The 20,638-nt window shown below is 30.6% G+C and overlaps 1 protein-coding gene across 11 annotated transcripts in view; it reads right to left on the bottom strand.

Annotated features, from left to right (window-relative positions):
- LOC107436973 (uncharacterized) overlaps positions 1-20,638 on the bottom strand; it is a 272,773-nt gene that overhangs the window by 142,628 nt on the left and 109,507 nt on the right. For 8 of the 11 annotated variants that reach the window (XR_011637861.2, XR_011637860.2, XR_006225062.3 and 5 more), the window contains exon 4: positions 12,583-13,039. Coding sequence is in view for 3 of the 11 variants with exons in the window: in XM_043041296.3 (XP_042897230.1) it covers positions 12,583-13,039 (457 nt within the window). In the remaining 8 variants the exon portion in view is untranslated. The remainder of the gene's footprint in view (positions 1-12,582; positions 13,040-20,638) is intronic. The other 3 variants (XR_011637865.2, XR_011637864.2, XM_043041297.3) reach the window with 1 other exon arrangement.

The following is a 20,638-nucleotide window of genomic DNA, read 5'->3' as shown; positions in this document are numbered from 1 at the left end:
TACGTAATTATTTTTAACTTAGTTCATAAAACATCCAAAATAAAAAATATACGATGTTTCTAAATTAGTGCTTTTTAAAAAAAAAAAAATATTTTTTTTATTTTAATATTTAATTCATTTTTGAATCAACATGATTTAAATGTATCCATTTTTGTTGATGATAAATGTTCAAGGAATTTTTAGAAATTCAGATTTCAGAAACACTTTCAATCTTTCTCTTCCCTTTCATGGAAGCTGTTTCAGTATTTTTAAAAATAATAAATACCAGAGAGAAAACAAACTCATTTAAAAAATTGATGAGAATCTTAGTTTCAAACTTCGAAAATTTACATAATTTTTCTAAGAATAGTATAAATAAAGAAATAAAAAAAAACAAGTTTCATTGAATGAAGAGGTTTTCTTAAAGGAAGATTTAATTTAATTTTTATTTAAATTTATTTTCTAACAGTTTCTAACATATTTATAAGTAAATAAATTTCTAGCCAACATCGATTTATTGATTATGATTTAAAACAACTATAGTACTATAATATCAATTACAAAATTGTCGAAAACGATTAGTACAAATCTTTTTGGTTATATTAATGTCGATATTGATCATTTAATTATAATTTCTATTAAATGATTTTTCAAAATCGCATTTCTATAATTGAATTTTTATTTGACCTCAAAAACTGATAATATTACAGCCTTTTATGTACAAAAAATATGTAACATATTCTTCATTTAGATAGCTATTTTTATACTTTAAGCCAAATATTATGCGCCTTAACTTAAGCAAGTTTAGAAATTTATGTAAAAAATTCGATGTTTAGCTTTTTTAAAATGAAACATTGAAATCAAATAAAAATGCACATTTATAAAAATATAAGAGAATTATAATTAAATTGAAATGTACAAGTAAATTAAAATAGAACAATAGAAACATATGAGTTCCATAGAGGGATTTCATCACGTGACACCCCGCTTGCATTTATGTAGGAACTTTGAATATGATCAGGACATTAAAAAGGTCGCTTGTCAACTTAAACATCCAGCTCTCAGAATACACTCATCTTGTAAATAATATGCCATTTCATTTTATAAAACTAGCCGACCGGCCTGTGTACGGGTTAGGGAACTGCCCTTGCATCAGAAAGGTTCTGGGTTCGAATCCTGGGCAAGGCATGGATGTTCTTTCCTTCTCTGTACTATCTGTCCTTATTGTGTGAGCAACGTTGGCCCACCTAATAGGGTGCCCCTGAAAGAGTGGCCAACAAATCTGCCTCTCAGGTGCCTGTATGACCTAGGTCATTATCCAAGTGGGTATTGGACAAAAGAAAGAAATTTTTTTTTCATAATACTTCGAAGTACCCTGATTAAAAAAACAACCTTTAATTCAACTACCGATTGCACTGGACGATTTTTTTATATCATCGAGTAGTTCATTGAAACTTGAAAAGATTGGAAAATTTGGAAAGTATTTAATAGTGCGACTCTAAAATTAAGTAAATTAGCTTATTACCGCTGCCCTTAAACTAATTAGAAGAAATATCACATTTCGTTTAATGAGCCAGATTTATTTCAGGTAGCTTGCATTAGGCCCAGAGAAGTGAACGCTTATTGCAAATAGATTTTTTAAAGGTTTATGTTATGAGCCTAAGTGAATTCTACCTGTTTTAGTAAATCTTTACACATTTTCTAATTAGTCTAAAGAAATTAAGGCTTCTTGTAATAACCTAAAAATAAAAAGCAGATAAGAAAACACGGAAGAATCTAAATAGCTTGACTAAATAGCTTGCAGGAATATTGCAATATTCCTGCAACATTAGAGTGTTCGCCTCTAATGTTGGCTGGTCAATACGAATTCTGCTTCTGGCTTATACCTACCCCAGTACTGACGTAAAATATCTTCAATGGTAGACGGATGATGAGTTAGACCCTTGTCAAGCTAACCATGGGCGATTTTCCTGTTTTCCCTCTCAATGTAACTTAAATGCGTGTGAGTCCCATTAAAAAGTCCACCAAGCACGTTCGTCCCAAAACGTGATCCAATAGTTCACTTGTTTTATGGGTTCGTCTCAAGATTACAGAGCTACCGTGTCGAATATTGGTAGCAGTAAACCCAAAATCGGATCATCTGATCAACGTCAGTCATAAATTAAGATGACGCGGATATCTATCGGCTTGATTTCTTGAAAAAATTTCAAGAATATATTTATCTATATTACGGCCACCTTCCTTACCGATATCTATCAAAACAAAAAATAACTGGTTTTCTTACGGTAGTAATATTCGGGACTGATGTTTAATGTTACATTTATTGCATAGATACGACAATAGCGTTTATATTCTTAAAATGGGATATCAAAATTATTACAAGCATTTATCTTGACTCACTCCTGTTTCCCGAGGGAAAAAAGGCATTAGCTTTAATTGAAACGATACAAATCTCCTCATAATTTTGATTTATTCTCCATCTTTCCTTAGAATTCACCCATGACCAGAGGCTAAAACATGTGATTAACCATGATAAAGAATCCATCTTTCAAGGGACCCATACTTTATCCCCAAATTCTTGGGAAAAAGAAAGGAAAGAAATCTATTTTCTTCATAAAAATATAAGTGACATTTTCCCTTTATATACATAAATAAAACTTTATTTCTTACCAAAGTGACGATCATAAAACAGAAACGTTCCGTTTTACGCGCCAGAGGGCAATAAACAAGATACAACGTGAGGTTGGCTTTATGACGGATTTGGATATTTTCGCTGATTTTGCATTCTAGACTGCTTAGCCTTTAGGTACAACTTGAGCCATTTTTTTTCTCCACCAGGGTTTTGATTCAATGCTAACAGAAAACGATAATGGTATTTATTCCAAGTAGGGTAGGAAGCGAAAAGTAAATAATTTATTTTACGACGATGGGAAAAGGTATAAAAGTTTGTAGGGAGGATTAGCTGTCCTGTAAAGTTCATACTTCATTTTCTTATATTTCTCAGATTGCTTCGTGAAAGCAAACAACTTATTCGCGGGAGGATTAGAGATTTTCGATTTCCGTTTTTGAGCGTTGCTGCTCTACTTTCCAAATCCCGTTAGTGAAATGTTAATCCGGAGACTATGACTTGTTCTTTGCTTTTCATATTTTAATATTTGCTTTTACGTATAAGCTCATTGGAACAACTAAAAGAAAATATCGCTTTGCTCATACATGCCTGCAATACTTGCATGGCATTTAGCTGGGAACTTTTTCTAAATAGAAGCGTACCGATTATCCGGACCCATTGAGATCAAAGCCGATCTGGATAATTGAGCATCTTTAAAAAACTTCTATAAGAATATTTTTAATTAACCTTTCTTCAGACTGTTTCCAGGCTTAGGATTGGTAATTTTATGTAGTAGTGCAAATTATAGATTGCTACAAATAACGTGTTTGAAAGTTTTAATTCTTAAAACTTTTATGAAAACCCTTATAAGAAACTACCCACATTAAAACTGAGTGGAAAGAATGTAAAGATCTTTTCAACGTCACCTAGAACCAAACGAAACCATTTTCGATCCCTTTCAGATATCCTGAAAATAAAATGAAAAAACCTCTTCACGATTTGTTTTTTTGAAGAAAGTGGAAAAAACGCACGATCCTTAAACGATCCGGATAATTGGACAATCTGCTAAATTGGCGTTTGGATAATCAGCGTTCTACTGCATTTGAAATAGTAAGAAAGAATGTTGTTTTGTTTCTAGGTGCTCGCAAAATTTTGCTTCTGTTTACTTGCTGTTTTACTATATATACTACTTTAAATATTTTGGAGAGTTTCATACTTCCAGTTTCAGCCTATGGTCCATCTACAAATTCTCTTTTTTATTTAAATACTTGAATGAGTAAGAGTTGATTCATCTTGCCGTTTTGGGAACTGCAGTTTGCCCATATATTATAGTCAGGATAGCCAATCTGACAAAAATATTTAGAACAGTTATTTTCTTTTATTAAAAAAATAAAATAAGTGGTTGTCAAAGCTTTTGATTTTTTTTATTCTTATGATTCATTATGGGTAAAAAATGTCTAACCACTAGCAATTAAAATAGAGCAGAGCAATCAACAGGCATTGTAAAATTGTGGAAAATAAAAGCTGAACAGTTTAACTGTCAGCACAAAATATATTAATGAGAACGCTTCGACCCCAAATACATTATATATAAGACCGAGCTTAATTCACAAAATACATTAGGCTAAACTACAGTTAACTAAATTAAGAATATAACTTTCAATAGACAGCCTGAGTCGAATATACAAAATACATTTATGTGAACAACCATGTCGAAATAAATCTTAAAAATGTAACTGTCAGTTGTGGAATATAGTTCACTGGGCCCAATGCAAGCCCCACTCCAATACATGATACTCAAAATACCTGATACTCTTAAATTCATTGACTTTTGAGCATTCATTCATTTCAATTTTATTTTTCATAAATTTTGAAAAACTTATATTACAATTTCTCTAAAAATGATTTCAAAGTGGAACCATTCGAACTATTTTTCCATAACTTTTTCGATTTCCGTAACTTGATTCGAATCCGGGTCACCTCATTGGGAGGGGGGGGGGCAAGATCTCTAACCCTTGAGTCACCACGGCCCTACATGATAATAATGACTTAATCAGACTTTCATCGGATATACCCATGCTAGAAAACAATTAAAAAGGAAATATTCTGTTTTTTTGTTTTGTATTTTTATGTGCCAACTTAGTTGAATTGAATGTGTGAAATTCTGCTAGTGATCTTAAAAAACAAAAACAAAAAAAAGTCACAGTTATTGGTGCCTGAATCTTAAAACAAATCTATAATTTTAAACTGTATATATCTGTATTCCGTAAAGAACTATTTGGGCTTTAGAACGAACAAATAACTAAAATATTTTAAATGTTAATCAACTTTTTCAAAAATCGCCAATTTTGCGACATTTTCTATCTAGATGAGAATGATCAAAATCAATGCCTTATTATAATTTTTTACAAATTTTTATAAGACCAGGCAATGGAGCGTTTGCGTCACTTTTTAAAGATTAACTTTTTAAAGATTAACTCTTTAAAGATCACAAACACGTTTTATTTTCTCAGAACCATGGCTTTTCTTCATAGCAAGAGTCAGCCCCATTTTCAGAATAAGCATAGAGGGCGCTGGCTAAAGAAAGACTAAACTCGACCTAACAGTTATAAATAAATGTTGAAATATTCGCAGCAGTTTTGAAAATACCATATTATTCGTAAAAAAAGAGTTATTTCATGTGACAGAGTTTTTATAACAGCCTAAAAGAATTTATTTTAACGTCTGTCATACAATTTCATTTAATTTGATTTGCATATTTTGCTCAATGATTTTTAAAACTACCATGTCTCTATAAAGTTGATTTATGTTAAGCCTAAATTAAAGGAGTTCTTTTTATTACAAATAAATATTCTTTATAGATTTGTTTCGTCGTTAGCGTGCTGGATTCATCATTTATCAAGCGAGTGTCAACTCTACTGTAAACACTGCAGATTCTTAATTTTACTCTGTTACAGACTTTACCTGAATCCTCTTTTCTAATTCGTGATGGCTCAGGGGATAGAGCGCTCGCCTGCCAATGCGGGGAACCGGGTGCGAATACCGGCGGTGGCTGGTCGATACGAATCTGCATCCGGCTTGCACCGACCACAGTGCTGACGTGAAATATCCTCAGTGGTTCAAATGGATCATGGGTTAGAGTCCCTTTGCCGTGAGGCTAACCGTGTGAGGTTCTCGTGGTCTTCCTCTCCGTGTAACACAAATACGGGTTAGTTCCATCAAAAAGTCCTTCATGAAGGCAAATTTCTCCCAATACTTGATCCTTCCCTTGTCTTCTGGATTGGGTTCAAAATGACAAGGTTACGGAATTGAACATTAGAAGTCGTAAACCCAAAAATTGGGTCGACTTATCAGCGACGGTTATAAAATAAAAAAATAAAATAAAATCCACAATCCACAACCTCTCACCGATCACAGTATTTACTTAAAATAACCTTAATGGTAGACGGGTCATGGGTTAGAGTCCCCTAGCCGTGAGACTAACCGTAGGGGATTTTCCTGGCTTTCTCTCCATGTAACGCAAATGGGGTTAGTTCCATCAAATAGCCCTCCAAGTAGGAAAATTTCTCCATTGCATTGCATTCAATTGTCTTCTGTATTGGGTTCAAAATGACAAGGTTACGGAATTGAACGTAAACTCAAATTTGGGTCGGCTGCTCAACGACGGTTATGAAATAAAATATAAATAAAATCAGATTAAATTATGTACTTAAAGAAAATTAGCTTTTCATAATAATCACATTTAAGAGCAATGAGCCTCTTAAAAGAACTCGTGAATAAGTCTCTTTTATTTTGCAAATCAAAACACGTGGCTAGAAAATTACTATGAAACATCCTGTCGGACAAAAAAAGAAGAGAATAATTTTTTTTTTCCTACTAGAAGCATGGTTGATTTTCAAGAACAGAGACTATCAATATCTGTCTTCTATGGAATGAGAGGCAGACGAAAGGGTAGACTAAGTTTCGTGAATAGCATGCTGATTATTTCTCAAAATAGGAACTTATAAATTAGAGCTTTGATGTTCCAGATCAGAGTCACGCGAATGTCACACTATCCAAAATGAAGTTGACAATAATGTGCAGTGATTACCCAGATTTCTAATAAATTTCATAGATGCACTTCAGACTTTTCGAAACTCTTGATCAGATCAAAATCAGGATAAAAACTTTTCAAAAAATATAAATAACGTGTCTAAACATGTGTTCTCCCTCTCCTGTATCTCAAATAGTATTTCTAGCACACACGAATGGCGGCTTCCCAAATTAAATAGAATAATGTAATCTTAATATATTTTAATGTGCATAATATCTGTGCACCAACTTACATATTGCAAAGTGCAAATTAATTAAGACAATTATTGTTATTATTATTTTTTTTTTTTAGATCTTCACGTAAAACACAATTTGAGACAAATGTTGTGCGTATTTTCTTAGCAAATGAGGCTGTTATCGTTGCAAGGTAGGGTGAAAGAGGAAACTGCGAAACCCTCCCACTGTTAACCTGACGACAAAAAGGTTTCTGACCCATGATCCGTCTAGCACTGATGTTATTTTACTTTAGCACTAGAGTAGGTGTGAACCGGGTGCGGAATTATTATCGACCAGCTGTCACTGGGGTTCGAACTCGGGTCACTTCATTGGAAGACTTTATAGCCTGAACAACCACGGCTCTAGTCTCATGCTATTGAAAAGTACTATGAACATTCCACAAGCAAACCTATCGTAGAATCCATAACTACCCAGCTATTATGACAACTATGTATTGCGGCATAGTGTTATTCCATACATGCCTGACGGAACATTTCAACATGGCCATAATTCAAAAATGGCGCAAAGATCCATACAGAAAAGTAGAAATCTTATGTAGTTGATCAAAAGTAGTTGATTCTCATGAAAATTCCTCTATTTTAAGTATAATTGAGAGATTGTTGAATATTCTGAAGATTTATTAACCAAATATTGATACCAACCAAACCAAATATTGATTGAACCAAATATTGATTCTAAAAATCTAACTTAATGAGTGATTTCATGACTTAAATTTCGATAATAATGTTATTTATGTTTTTGAATTGCAACAATAAGGTAATTTATTCTTGTCAAATTTCAAAATGAGTTACATAGTTCGTCAACAGGTGCTGTTGGTAAATGCGAAAAAAATTATAAAACATTTTTTTAAGATAACTATCATGAGTCAATGCTCTGAGAGCAAAATCATCATCACCATCTATTGACATACTTTGTAACTATTTTTGAAATTGGAAGAGGAAAAAAGTTTCGCTTCCCAAGCAAACCATACATTTCTATCTTTTGTTTTTTCTTTATTTGATTTTTTAAATCATCACCCTATTTTAAAGATCCCAAAAATACCATAAAATTCCTTTTTTTGTTGTATTTTTTAAATTCTACAACTATCTACTAGCATCACCATAGTATTATACCAATTCAAAATTTGCACTCCGAAAGCTTGACGATTATTTTCCCAGTGCTTTAAGTAATATTTCCCTTGCTGTACTTTCATCTGTCACTAAGTTCATAACTGATATCTTTGAACAAACTCAGCTTAGTAAAGTTTCTATTATAAGAGATTCGATATAATTCCGCTTTATTTCGTGACCGAAACGTGTTATAAAAGTAAAATAAAGTTATTAAAAGTAACTTTGAACTAGAAAAGTAATATTGAAGTAAGAAGGGAATAAAATTACAAAGTTTGCATTACTTAGAATGTTTTGGAGCAATTTTAAACATTATTATTAACGACAATGCAATATAATGAACTGATGATGAAACGTTTATCATAAATGATAATGACAACGAAACATTTTTAAGTGTTCATCATTCATACTATTTCACTCCGAGTTGAAAATATATTTTACAGCTATTATTTGATCAGTTGAAAATTTTATAAACAGACAATTTTTTTTCTTAAAATATTAGAATGATGCCCCATTCAAAACCTTATAAAATGAAACATAGCTTTATTGTGAAATCTATGAATGAATAAACCAATCGTTAACTATAATAAATAATGAAAATAAAAAAACTTAAATGTAAAAAAATGTGTACAAACATAATACATGTTTGTATGGTTATTAAAAAAGTAGTATACAAAAGTAATAAAAAGACTAATTTTTAAATTTAAAACAAAACGCAAAAAATTAACATGAAAAAGTAAGGTTTTTTAATTTCCATATTGTTTTAAAATGCATGGAAAAAGATTTAAATCAACATATCCTAACTGGCTGAAACTGATTTTTTTTAAAATTCTTTATATTGAATTAGGAGGGAAGGTAATGATTTAAAGTATCATGAATGGATTGCATATTTACTAAAAATAAAACAATTACTGATTATTTTGTAATTTTTTGAAGAAAGAAAATTACAAAAGGAAGAAATAGTGAACAGTAAAAAATGCTTCATTGTTGATTTCACATAGAGTAATTGTGCTACTCACTATTGTTTTCTAATTCATTGTGAAAATTGTTAAGTGAGTTAATTTCTATGAAAAGTGTCACAATGAAGTGAATAGCAACAAAAGAAATTCAAAAGAAGCGTAGCACACTATACTAAAAAATTGCAGCTGCTTTTTCATGGTGTCAAAATGAGAAAATATACGATACGATTTCTTATCTAGACATATGCAGCCGACAACAGCAACACATCGAAAAGTATTGAAAATTAAACAAAAGCTTGGGAAATAATTATAAAGTATGTCAAATTCTTTCTTTAAATGATGAAACAATTTATTGCCTAGTGCTGTTTGAATGACGCCCACAAATAAACAATTTGGGTTTAACTGTGCATTTTACTGGTCTAAGGAGGCTATAATAAAAAATATAAGAAACACCCCATTTACAGGTGCCTGAATGCAGACTACTGACGTCACAGGCCTGGAAATGTACGCCATTTCTGAAGTTTAGAACTCTTTTTTGCAATGTAAACGAAAAATAACCACGTGATGGGAAGCGCGAAGTATTAAAGCACCTTCTTTTCAATCGACAATGCTTTGCTTGAAAGCAAGCTAGGAGAATCGAAGGTGAAATCAGATTTTCGCTCTTCTTGTGACGTCACGAGGCTGATGTTACGACTCATGTCAATGGAGAGTATATAGAAAAAATAAACCTTACATTAAATACAGAAACAATACCGAGACTTTTAGAAACCTTACAAGCGTTTGATACATTAACGTTTTGTCCATGTCATTGTATTTTCCACGGCAGTATCGTCATTGGATGGATTGTCTTTTCCATACTGTTTCAGGCAATTTGTGTTATCCTTATTTTACTGACTTTCATAGTTTCCACTCAATTTGAATAAAATTCTGTTATAGTCATTTGATAGACTGTCTTTCCCATACTTCTCTAGTTTAAAATTGTATTATCCTCATATGATTGATTTCCATACTGTTCTAATTAATCTGTATAAAATTTTGATATCAATTGATTGACTGCCTTTTCCATGCTGTTCCAGTCACGATACTCATGTTGATCTGACTCAAGTGAGTGCAGATATATTTTTTGAGGATTACAGCCCAGTTAGCGAGCAGCATTTTGGCAAACGTTATATTTTCATTTTTATTTGTTTGGCATGAAAAGGTTGGCAAATTAATCCTTTTTTAAACTTAGTAGAAATGTTAGTATGTGAGACTTTCTACCTTAAAGATTGAATAAAGTCGTGAAAAGAAAGAAAGGATAGCAAAAAATCTCTTTCTCGTTATTTTCTTCCTTCTTTCTTTTTTTCCTCTTCTTTAAACTTTGTTTTTGCCTTTTTTTCATGCATGCTTATGTCCAGGCGCTACCTTTTGTTTGTGCTGAAAACTTAATGATTAAGCCAACCTTTACACTTAAAGTGTTAAAAAAGTGATATAAAAGCCTGTTCAAATAAACCTTGTTTCAGTGATGGTCATAAAAAGTAAAATAAGCCTTGCGAAAGTGAATTTCCTGGAACGATTTCTACTCATGATTTGCAACTGATGATTCATCCTCGATTCCAGATTTTTCTTGCCTTTATTTGTAAAGACAGATTCAGTTCTTATATTTTAAAGAGCTATTTATGCAAGCTAAATCCGAACTTCATTGCGCGTCAACTAGCATATTTAAATTGAACACTGTTTCAAGCCTGCATGATTTATTTTCTAATCATTTGGAAAACTTGCTAGGCTTTGCGAAAAAAATGGTTTCTGATATTAAAATCAACTTTACACTGTGATCTAGGAAATAGTGGTTACGTTTTTGCCGTTTTGGAAAAGTAAAACAGTCATTAAATTAATGTAAAATAATGCTTGCTGTGAGCCAGGAGATAATTCATCGAATGCTTGCAAATATGTATTGATCAGATCTAACGATAGGGAGGAAAAAAAAACATAACGGTTTCTTAATTTAAAGCAAGGTTTATTTAAGATATATTTATCATACATTTTTTATTACAGCCACGGGAGAAACGGTTAGACTATATTTTGAGGTGCCCATAGGATTATTACCAAGTTAGTCGCCAGGATAAGCGATGTTGGTTTACTTATGGCAACCTGCATTAAAACTTCTAAACAGTCGATATTTTCCTTTTTACTCCGCACATAAAATGAAATTTATTTCTATTTTTTTTTTTTTGGAGTTATTTATTTTGATATGAAATTCATTTTGTTCATATTGCATTTTTTTTAAATATTTTAATTTAGTTTTTCGTTTTCGGTGCCATTTTATTTAGCAGGGCAATGCACATAAACAAAATGCAATTTGCGCCAAAAAACTGTTAATTTACATTAAGCGGCATCTAACACCTAAACATATATTTTTTACCGAAGAAACTGCAAGTTATGTTTTTTTTGTATTTTAATTTAAATACATATTTTTTATTCCCAAATTTCAATATAAGTTTTCTTATTCGGCTAAAGAAAAAATAATTGTTTTTATTTATTTATTTTTTAATTTTTATTTTATTTTCAAGGAACCAATTTTACATAACCTCATCAAATTGCGTTTTAAAATCTTATATTAAAAATAAAATTTCGAAAACAGTGTCTTAATATTAAAATGTTTATGCACATTAAATTAAATCAATGTTTTCCCTTTCCTCTATCGAATTTATTTAATAATTTTATTTAATAAAAATCCTCAACTGGCACGCGAACTACCGTGTTATGAATAACAAATAAGGCTGAAACATACAAAGATTTTCAATAATCCGTTTTAGTAAACCAAATGAAAAATTTCATTTATTGCGAATATTTCCCAATATTTTTTTTCGTTAATAAGTTTTAATGACAGTATAGTTATTTTTCTAATTAAAATGCATAATGTCTTCCCAATATCTTTCTAAACTCTCTAGTACCTAATTTATACGTGAATGATTCCATTATTTTTGAAGCAGGTTTTAATAAATTAAACTTCTAAAAGTATTCACAGTTTATAATTTCAAATTATAATTAGAAATTTCTTCTGAAGTAAATGGTTTTTTATTATGCGTATTTACTCTTTTCAAACATATTATTTGTTAAGGATTTTTCAATAATTAATTATTAATTTTTTCAATTGTTTGGTGTTTAAAATTCAATAAAAAATTTAGTTGAAAAAACACCGAAGAGCATTTACACTCACGCTCATTTTTTTTCTTTAAAAAAAGAATATGACACCTTATGAAATAAAAACAAAAAAGAAGAAATCAACATTTAAGATGAATGTTTAAAGTAAAAGGTTGGCAAAAAAACAAAAAAAAAACATCAATTAAAGAAAAACATATTCAGGCAAACTTAGGAAAAGGGATACACAACAATCATTGGAAGACAGAGAGAGAGAGAGAGAGATAGAAAAATAAACATCCAATATAGATTTCATTCCCATTCAGAATATTTACAGCCAGTTGACGGAATAGATACAGAGAGATGAGAAAGAGGCATTCCGGTGGTAGTGTGCAGGCCCCAACACATTGACATTCCTGGGGGGGAGGGGTGGGTGATATCCACCTAGATGGGGGGGAGTGTTTTGTGGGGGATGCAATACCTCTCCAACGGAGTAAAGATGAAGCTGTGTCCGGGTTGAGGTCTCCGTCCCATGTTCCATGGGACATCGGTGAGGTCAAGTCTTCCTCTTCCTCAGGGATGGTGTACACCTCCCCCGGGCTGCGGTCGTAATAGGGGAGGGTGGAGCTACCTCCTCCCCCCCTGTTGTCCTCGTCGCTGTCGTAAGCATCTTCCTCGTCGTCATCTTCTTCTTCGAGCATCAGTCGTATGCTGGATGTCCGGTCGCTGAAGCCGTCGTCGTTAGCATTCGCGATTCCCGGAGAACTGTCCTCCCCCGAGAGGACTGACCTTCCCCAGTCATCGTCGTCATCTTCCATCAGGAGATAGTACTCGTTTGGACCTGTCTCTGTAGGGAGGGAAACTACATCATCTACTGAACCTGGATGTAGGTACTCACGTGACATGGTCTCGTCCTTCCGGTTCGGGTCTCCAGCAACCTGCGTGAGGCAAGAAAAAATGAGACAGACATCAGTTGCCAAAAAAGAAAAAAAAGCCTTGAAAGTCTGTTAATTAAAAAAAAATCCTAAATCATTAATTACAATTTTATTTCGTTTTTCAAAAAAGTTAGTAGTATTTTATTTACGTCACTCTAGAGTTATTAATAACGGGCTATAGGTAACGGTCTGGAGGAGGATTCGAAGACATGCCATCATTTTGATCTTCCGCAGGAGGGAATGGCTCCCCTTTTTTGGTAGAAAGTCAAGCACTTCAAGATAGAACAGCTTAACGAGGACACATAGCGAGCACCATCGGTCCCTACGCAGGCTGATCAAAGAGGTCACTCACCCACTTACTGACTGCAACCAGTAATGCTGGAATTCAGTGTTCTATTGAGAACCGTGTCTTTACAATCAGTCCACTGCTAGGCAGTTTTTTTTTAATTTTTTTTAAGTGAATGGGATCTTAAAATGCAAAGTCATACTCGTATTTTCCTAAGATTTTAAATTTCAGATTAGTTTAAAAACATTTGTCAGATTATTTTACTTTTAACTTCTTGTCCAAAAGAGTACCAGAACCCTAAATTAAAGTAATCTTTTAAAAAAGAAAAAGAAAAAAAAAGCAATTGTTTTATTTTTATTCTGAATGAATACCATTCTTTGAGAATTTCGAGAGTAAATATTTTTGTTCTAAATTTCCTAAAAAGAATGAAGTAATTTATTAAAAATAAACTATATTTTTTTCTGATCCGGTGATAGTAAGAATTGCTTTAACTTCTCCAGTTCCGTTTCAGTCGTAGTTTTCTAAATATACTATTTTTTTACTTTTAAGTCCTATTATTTTAGGAATTATATAAGACTTATCTTTGGAATTCATGCATTTCTACTGTCACTCAAGTCATTTACAGTTTGAAGCTTTATATATTTATTTCTATTTTCGTATTTTGTAATTTAGTATACTTTTACTACATATATATATATATATATATATATATATATATATATATATATATATATATATATATATATATATATATATATATATATATCCTATGTAATGTGAAATAGGAGCGAAAAATCATACATATACACAGTTCTTGAATTAAAAGTCTTTAAGATGCTAAATTTAATATTATTTAGGATGTTAACTATCTTTCTTCATTCTTCTTACTGAATAAAAAGCTAGTTTTTTTTTTATCACCAAGTAATGCATGAAATTCGAAGTCATATTTATTAATTAAAAAATATCTCATTGAAAACTTTCTAACTAAATGAAGGAAACCAAAAATATCACGAATTTATAACGAAGGTTTATGCTTTTTTTAAAAGTTCCGGGTCGCTATGAACATAAATGGTGTAAATTTATGGCAAACTAGTCTAAAGAATGTAATGAAGAATTATCTAACATAAAACACATCCAAAATAACACAAATTTAATAAAAATAAAATCAAAACTAATCTTAAGTATCTATTGAAACTAACATAACAAATGAAGTTTAAAACAACAGAAATTTAATAAGAATGAAATCAAAACTAATCTAAAAAATTTAATGAAACCAACACAATAAATGAAATCTGAAATTGAACAAATTTAATAAGAATGAAATCGAAACTAGTATGAAAATTTAATGAAACTTACACCATAAATGAAGTCTAAAACAACACAAATTTAATACGAAGATTTACAGTGTTAGAAATTTGGAATCATTTATGATCCATAATGGAGTGTCTTGAATTTGCTACAACTTTAAATACAATACTAAGTACAACCACAATCGAACCTCTTTAAAATTTGGATTCATTTTAGTATGATTAATGTGAAGAATCAAATTAATTAAAGCGTAAATATGGTTTGAGAAAGTACTTAACTATAGCTCCTGTGTTATGTGTATGGTACTGATATTATAAATCAACTTTGAATAGATTTTTCTGAGTTTCTATTTGTGATGCCTAATGAAACATATTTGTAATTTTTCTTTGGAAAAATTAAGAAACAGACTGAAATTTATAATTATTTTTCTTGTTGGGTAATATTATTTCTGCTAAGAGTTTAGGGAGTTAAAAATCCCTTACGTTTATCTCTCGAATATTCCAGTAAAGCTTTTAAATACGTTAATCAAAAGTCAATCTAATTTGTAAAAATTATTTTGTATAAACACCTTTTCACTTTACGTATTTCGTGGCCCAGCGTTGCAGAAACAACACGATTCGTTACATAAGCGTTTTAATAAAATGTTCTGAATTCTACTACACTTTCTGGAACAACAATAACATATACTTGATAATATAAAAACTAAAAAAATACTGACTTAAAGAAAGTCGACTTCGTTACAAGTGCTGGAAAACAGGTGCCCATTCTCAAGACCTACCAGATATGAATAGCGAAAACAAAACAGATTTCATTCAAACATGTCTTTCACAAAACAGAGTTTTTTTTCTTCAAATTCCCATCTTGTGAATTTTGAGAATGGGTGCCTGCCTTCGAGCACTCGAAGCGTGTCTAATTTTTTCTCTTGATTATTTTTGAAGCTAGCAATTTCCCCCCATTATCAAGTATACGATAATATGGTTTAACTTAGTATTATATGGTTGAAGCAAATACGAAAGATTTTATGGCTCAACATGTTCCAAAATTCTTCACAATTTTGCCCTAAAAGTAACTTTGCCTAGATAGTCCTATACTTGAACTTATTTCTGGTTTTATTAAAGGAGAGCAAAGAATTGATGTCTAAAGTTTCCTTCTCGTTCCCTTGAGCGTTCTAGGCAGGGGGTGAAAAGAATAAAGACAGGAAGACACCAACTTCCTCAGGAAAATGATATCTTTATCGATTAATACGTTGAGGTACAGGAAAAAATACTATTAGTTATATATTTGTATTTTGCGTGTGGGCGTCTGTTTGGTAGATAAAATATCCCAAGTGTTAATAGTAGTGTGTTAAGAGTATAAAGTTCAGACCATTTGATATGATTAAAAAAATGAACTGAGATTTAATTAAGAGAATAATTCAATGAAAATTCTAAAAGAAATAGAAATGACGCTCAAAAATAGTAAAGACTTAATCTTAAAATACAATGATATGTTACAATGATATGTTATACAATTGAACCTTAATTGTGTTCAAAATCAATAGTTCTTAATAAAAAACGACTATAACTGTCTCTATTTGTACTCTTTGCAATCAGAACACGCGTCTCAAGGTTATATGATTTCCTCACTATCTGCACTTTTTCCCTCTCCGTTACCATGGTTTCGGCAAGTTTTGCCTTTTCCCAAAGACAGACCTTTCACTAAGAAGTTGGAATGTACTGGCAGGGGGGGGGGATAATTTGCTTACAATTTTTAGATATCATTTTTATTTTTTGAAGCTATGCAACGTCGTTTCAATAGTTGGCGATGTTGATATACGACCTTGGCATCCATTTGGCGTGCACTAAGATGCAAACAGTTTCTCTCCCTAGAAAGAATGGTTTTTTCTTATCTTGCAACGGAATGCAGCTTTTTTTATTTTTCTGACTTATCTGAGGTCTTCATTGTACTTTTAATTTCATTTTTATTGTTTATTGCATCATAATGTGTTACAGCCATTGTTTAATATTACATATTAAATGTTGCGCCCAAGTATGACATTTGATCATATACCGAATTCTTTTTTTAAAAAATGAGATTATTACTTTTTTTCTTCTTAATGTAATAAAAAGTTATTCATTTATTAATTATTAAGTGTTTCGAATATCATTCGCATAGACATATTGAGATTTTTATCAATAGTAGTGGAATAGGGTATGTCTATCGCGATGGGTCTAATCATATGCTGCACCACTATCATTAAGAGAGTTGCTGTACATTTTAATGCTTGTGTAGATTTGATTGAGCTTGTGTGCAGTCTGTTAGCCTTTTCGAAAGCTTTTTTTCCTTTATTTTAATTTTTTTTTCATTTTCATAATACTTTTTAAAATATGAATAATTTGTTTGACTTGGCGATATACGATGCTATAAAAGAGGGGAAAATAGAGGAAGTGGTTTAGTTTAAAGTGTCGCAGTTTTGGCAAAATATATACTCGGATGGACGAAATAGGTGGATTTTCTTTAATTTATTTTTAAAAGTTATATTTTTAAAGAATATTTTTAAAAGTTATGCAATTTTACTTTAACTACGGCTCTTTATTTTCTTATTTTAATATTTTACTATTTATCACATAATTTGTGAATAATATTTGAATGAAAAAAAATTGCATATTCACTTGTCATGTGTTATGTTGTAATAGACATTATGTTAAATATTAATATTAATTGCTAAGATATTCATTTATTCACTTGCTTATTCTGTAACTTTTTATACTAAAGCAAATAGCTAATGCTAAAATTGATTAGTCTTGAAACTTTGCTATAGGTACTAATTGAAATAAAAAAATGCTATATATTAAAATGCAAAACGAATGGAAAAATGGTATGCTAGTTTGATTTAGAGAAATGTGAAAGAATCTATTATTGTCGTCAATAATGCTTTGCTAATTTTAGCGATACGTTGTTGATATATGTTCGGTGCTTGGAGCTTGGCATGTACTTGGCGCGTACTTAGATGAAAAGAGGCTTCCTCCTTAGGGATTTGCAATTTTTAATATGAAATCAAAATTGACTCTTCCCCTTACACTTTTCTTTTAAAATTATTCCACTCAGTAATCGTTCACGATCAATTTAAGAGCACATATAGTATACTTGTATAGCAATTGGCGATGGTAAGCAAAATAAATATAGGAGTACCTATAGTATGCATGTATAGTGTAGTTAGAATGAGCTTCATTCAAGATTTATATTCAATAAAACTATTCAATTATACAACAGTTTCAATAAAGCTAAGAAAATATAAGGGCACTTTCTTTTTCAAATTCGACCTGTCTTTTTGTCTAAAATGGCAGATGTAGTTCTACATGTTCCACAAAAAAGATTTATTTTGAGTAGTATTAACTATATTTTTATGAATAGCTTTTTTTTTTCTTTTCGGAGAAGTTTTAGCTCTTCATAAGGATACGAAGTTTCTATGAATAGAAATCTTTCGTCGATTATGTATCAACTTTGTCATTTTTTTATTATCTCCATTTTTAAAATGCTTACGTTGAAATCAAAGTACATCAGCTATTTGTGAGATGCAATACGCTATTTCTGAGCATTGCTAGGAAGCGGGAAAAAGGGTTAACGTAAACATATCACAAAAACTCTCAGATTTGGACAATTCAAACCATCTATGATTTGAAATTGTATAAATTTATGTGATTTCTATTTTTGAAGTTATCTTTCGAGAATGGAGAATAAATCATAGCGAGTCAGAAAACAGTAATAAAAAAGCCTAGTTTTAAAAAAATAAGCAGATATTCTAGATATGTTGCTTAATAATAGTGAATGAAAAAAATGCATTTGTCTAACCTTTGAATGGAAAAAAAACTGGTATATTCCTCAATGAGATAAATACCGTTAAACATTCACTTATACTAATGTTAAAATATCTTTAGTTAAAAATTAGAATATTTGGAATAAAATTTACAATGTATTTTTATGTCATTTAAAAAAACATCAATTTTTATATATCACAGAAATAAGTTGACAATATGCATCGATAATATAAGTCATTTATATAAGTTACGTGGTTATATAAGTATTTATATATGTTACATTAAAATAAATGATACAAATCATAAAACAGTACCATAAAATGGAATAATTTTGTCCCAATTTTCCCTTTTTTAAATACATTTAAACATATTCATCCTCTTTGCATATGTTTTACAAAATTTTTCACGAAAAAGAAAAATTAAAGAAATATTTAATAAATATTTCAAAATTATATGTATTTTCTAAACTTTGTTCTCTCTTCACAAATATTATACTTTTAATGAATGAGACAATCTTATCTCAATAAAATGTGACTTTTCTAGTTTCTTTTTCAACAACAGTTTTAAGAAGATCTTACATTTAAAATTACGACTTCTCAGGAACTACTTGACTGATTTCGTTCAAAGTGTGCATTTTACTAAATAAAACTTTCTTTAAAATTTAAAAAAAAAATATGTATCCTTTACAATTCAAACTTTTTTTTTTACTTTTATAAAATTAAATAATAAATAATTAATAAAAACTATTTTTTGTGTCGAATTATCTTTGAACAAACAAATTTTATAATTGTCTATACAAATTTAATAATTCGCTGAAAAGTTATCATTAAGGACGTCAAACTTTGGACCACTCTCCTGACACAACTAGGGAGACTCTACTTTCCAGATTGCGTTTTACATGTTAAATAGGGGAGGGGGGGTAAGAAATAGAAATTTGCAAAAAAAAGAACAGAAAGAGCGTTTTTGTGTCTGATTTCGTAATTTAGAATATCGTCTGCACTAATAAGCAAATTTGAGGTTATCCCTTTAAATCATTAAGATTTTGACCTAGTGCGTGAAGATTCGATCCATAAATACAAAAATTAGGAAGGCATATTGAATAACATATTACTTTTATCGATTCTTTTATTCACTGATCTATATAAATAAGGCTTGTACGCAATGGTGTTCTGCTTACAAAATGATACAAATTAACGTTATTCAGTAAACATGTTCACCACGTCTTACTAGTAGTATCGACATGTTGATAAAAGCATAAGTAGTATATTTTCATTGACTACTCGCTACTTAATGTTTTATATGTATCAAGATTTCAGAAATCTCAAAATTTTAACAAGGGCATCTTAGTCTACAAATTACGTGCCCGCATGGTACTTATAAATACTCAAGATTTTTCTTCGAATCTGTATTAATGGAAACATATAATTGTATCTGTTCTTAAAATGTCGGAAAATTTGAACATTACTCGCATCAGTACTTTTATTATAGGTATAAATCAAAAGTGTTAAGTAATACATATAAATAATGAAGTATTAAGCATTGTTAATAAAATAAAGAAGTATCAAGATCGAATAAGCACTGTTCTACCGACGCATTTGGTTGTGTAAAAGAAAATTAAAAAATAATAAAGTAGTTTTGTTTTATAGATTCTTAGTTATAAAATTAAATTTGGTAACTTTTAGATCAAATATAAATTTTTTCTCCCTTCTCTATTGTCTAATGATTGCACATTTTGTCAAAATGTAAGGAGTATTCCCTGTTTAAATATTTACTTGCCCAGCCAGGCATTTAAGAATACAAAATCTATACCCAAATGGAATTTCTACACGCCCCATTTATATCGACTGAGATAATTTTTGAAGTCCTGATATGTATGTGTATTTTGTACGATGTATTACCAATGTACAGGTTCCGTAATAAGTTAACAAGAAGTTGTGTTAGGATTTTTAGGATTGGAGTTTTTCCTTCTATTGAGCTGTAGAGAAGGAGATACTAGTTCATTTTGTCTTAATTTTTTATTATTAATTTTGCATATTAAGTTTAAAAAAACAGATATTTTAGATACGTTTGAAAAAAAAGTATGGGTTTTAATAGATAATAAAGGGGGAGTTTAGATAATATAACGTAAAATAAGTGTTCTATTGTATAATCAATGAGGAATTTATATAATGTCTACAGTGAAATAAAGGTTTTATTGTAGAATAAGGGGGG

The sequence above is a fragment of the Parasteatoda tepidariorum genome, chromosome 9, assembly GCF_982258835.1.
Source record: "Parasteatoda tepidariorum strain Cologne lab strain chromosome 9, Ptep-v5.0, whole genome shotgun sequence".
In the NCBI taxonomy this organism is placed as follows: Eukaryota; Metazoa; Arthropoda; class Arachnida; order Araneae; family Theridiidae; genus Parasteatoda; species Parasteatoda tepidariorum.
Note: the sequence above shows the minus strand (reverse complement) of the source record. Positions and strands in the feature narration are given on the sequence as shown.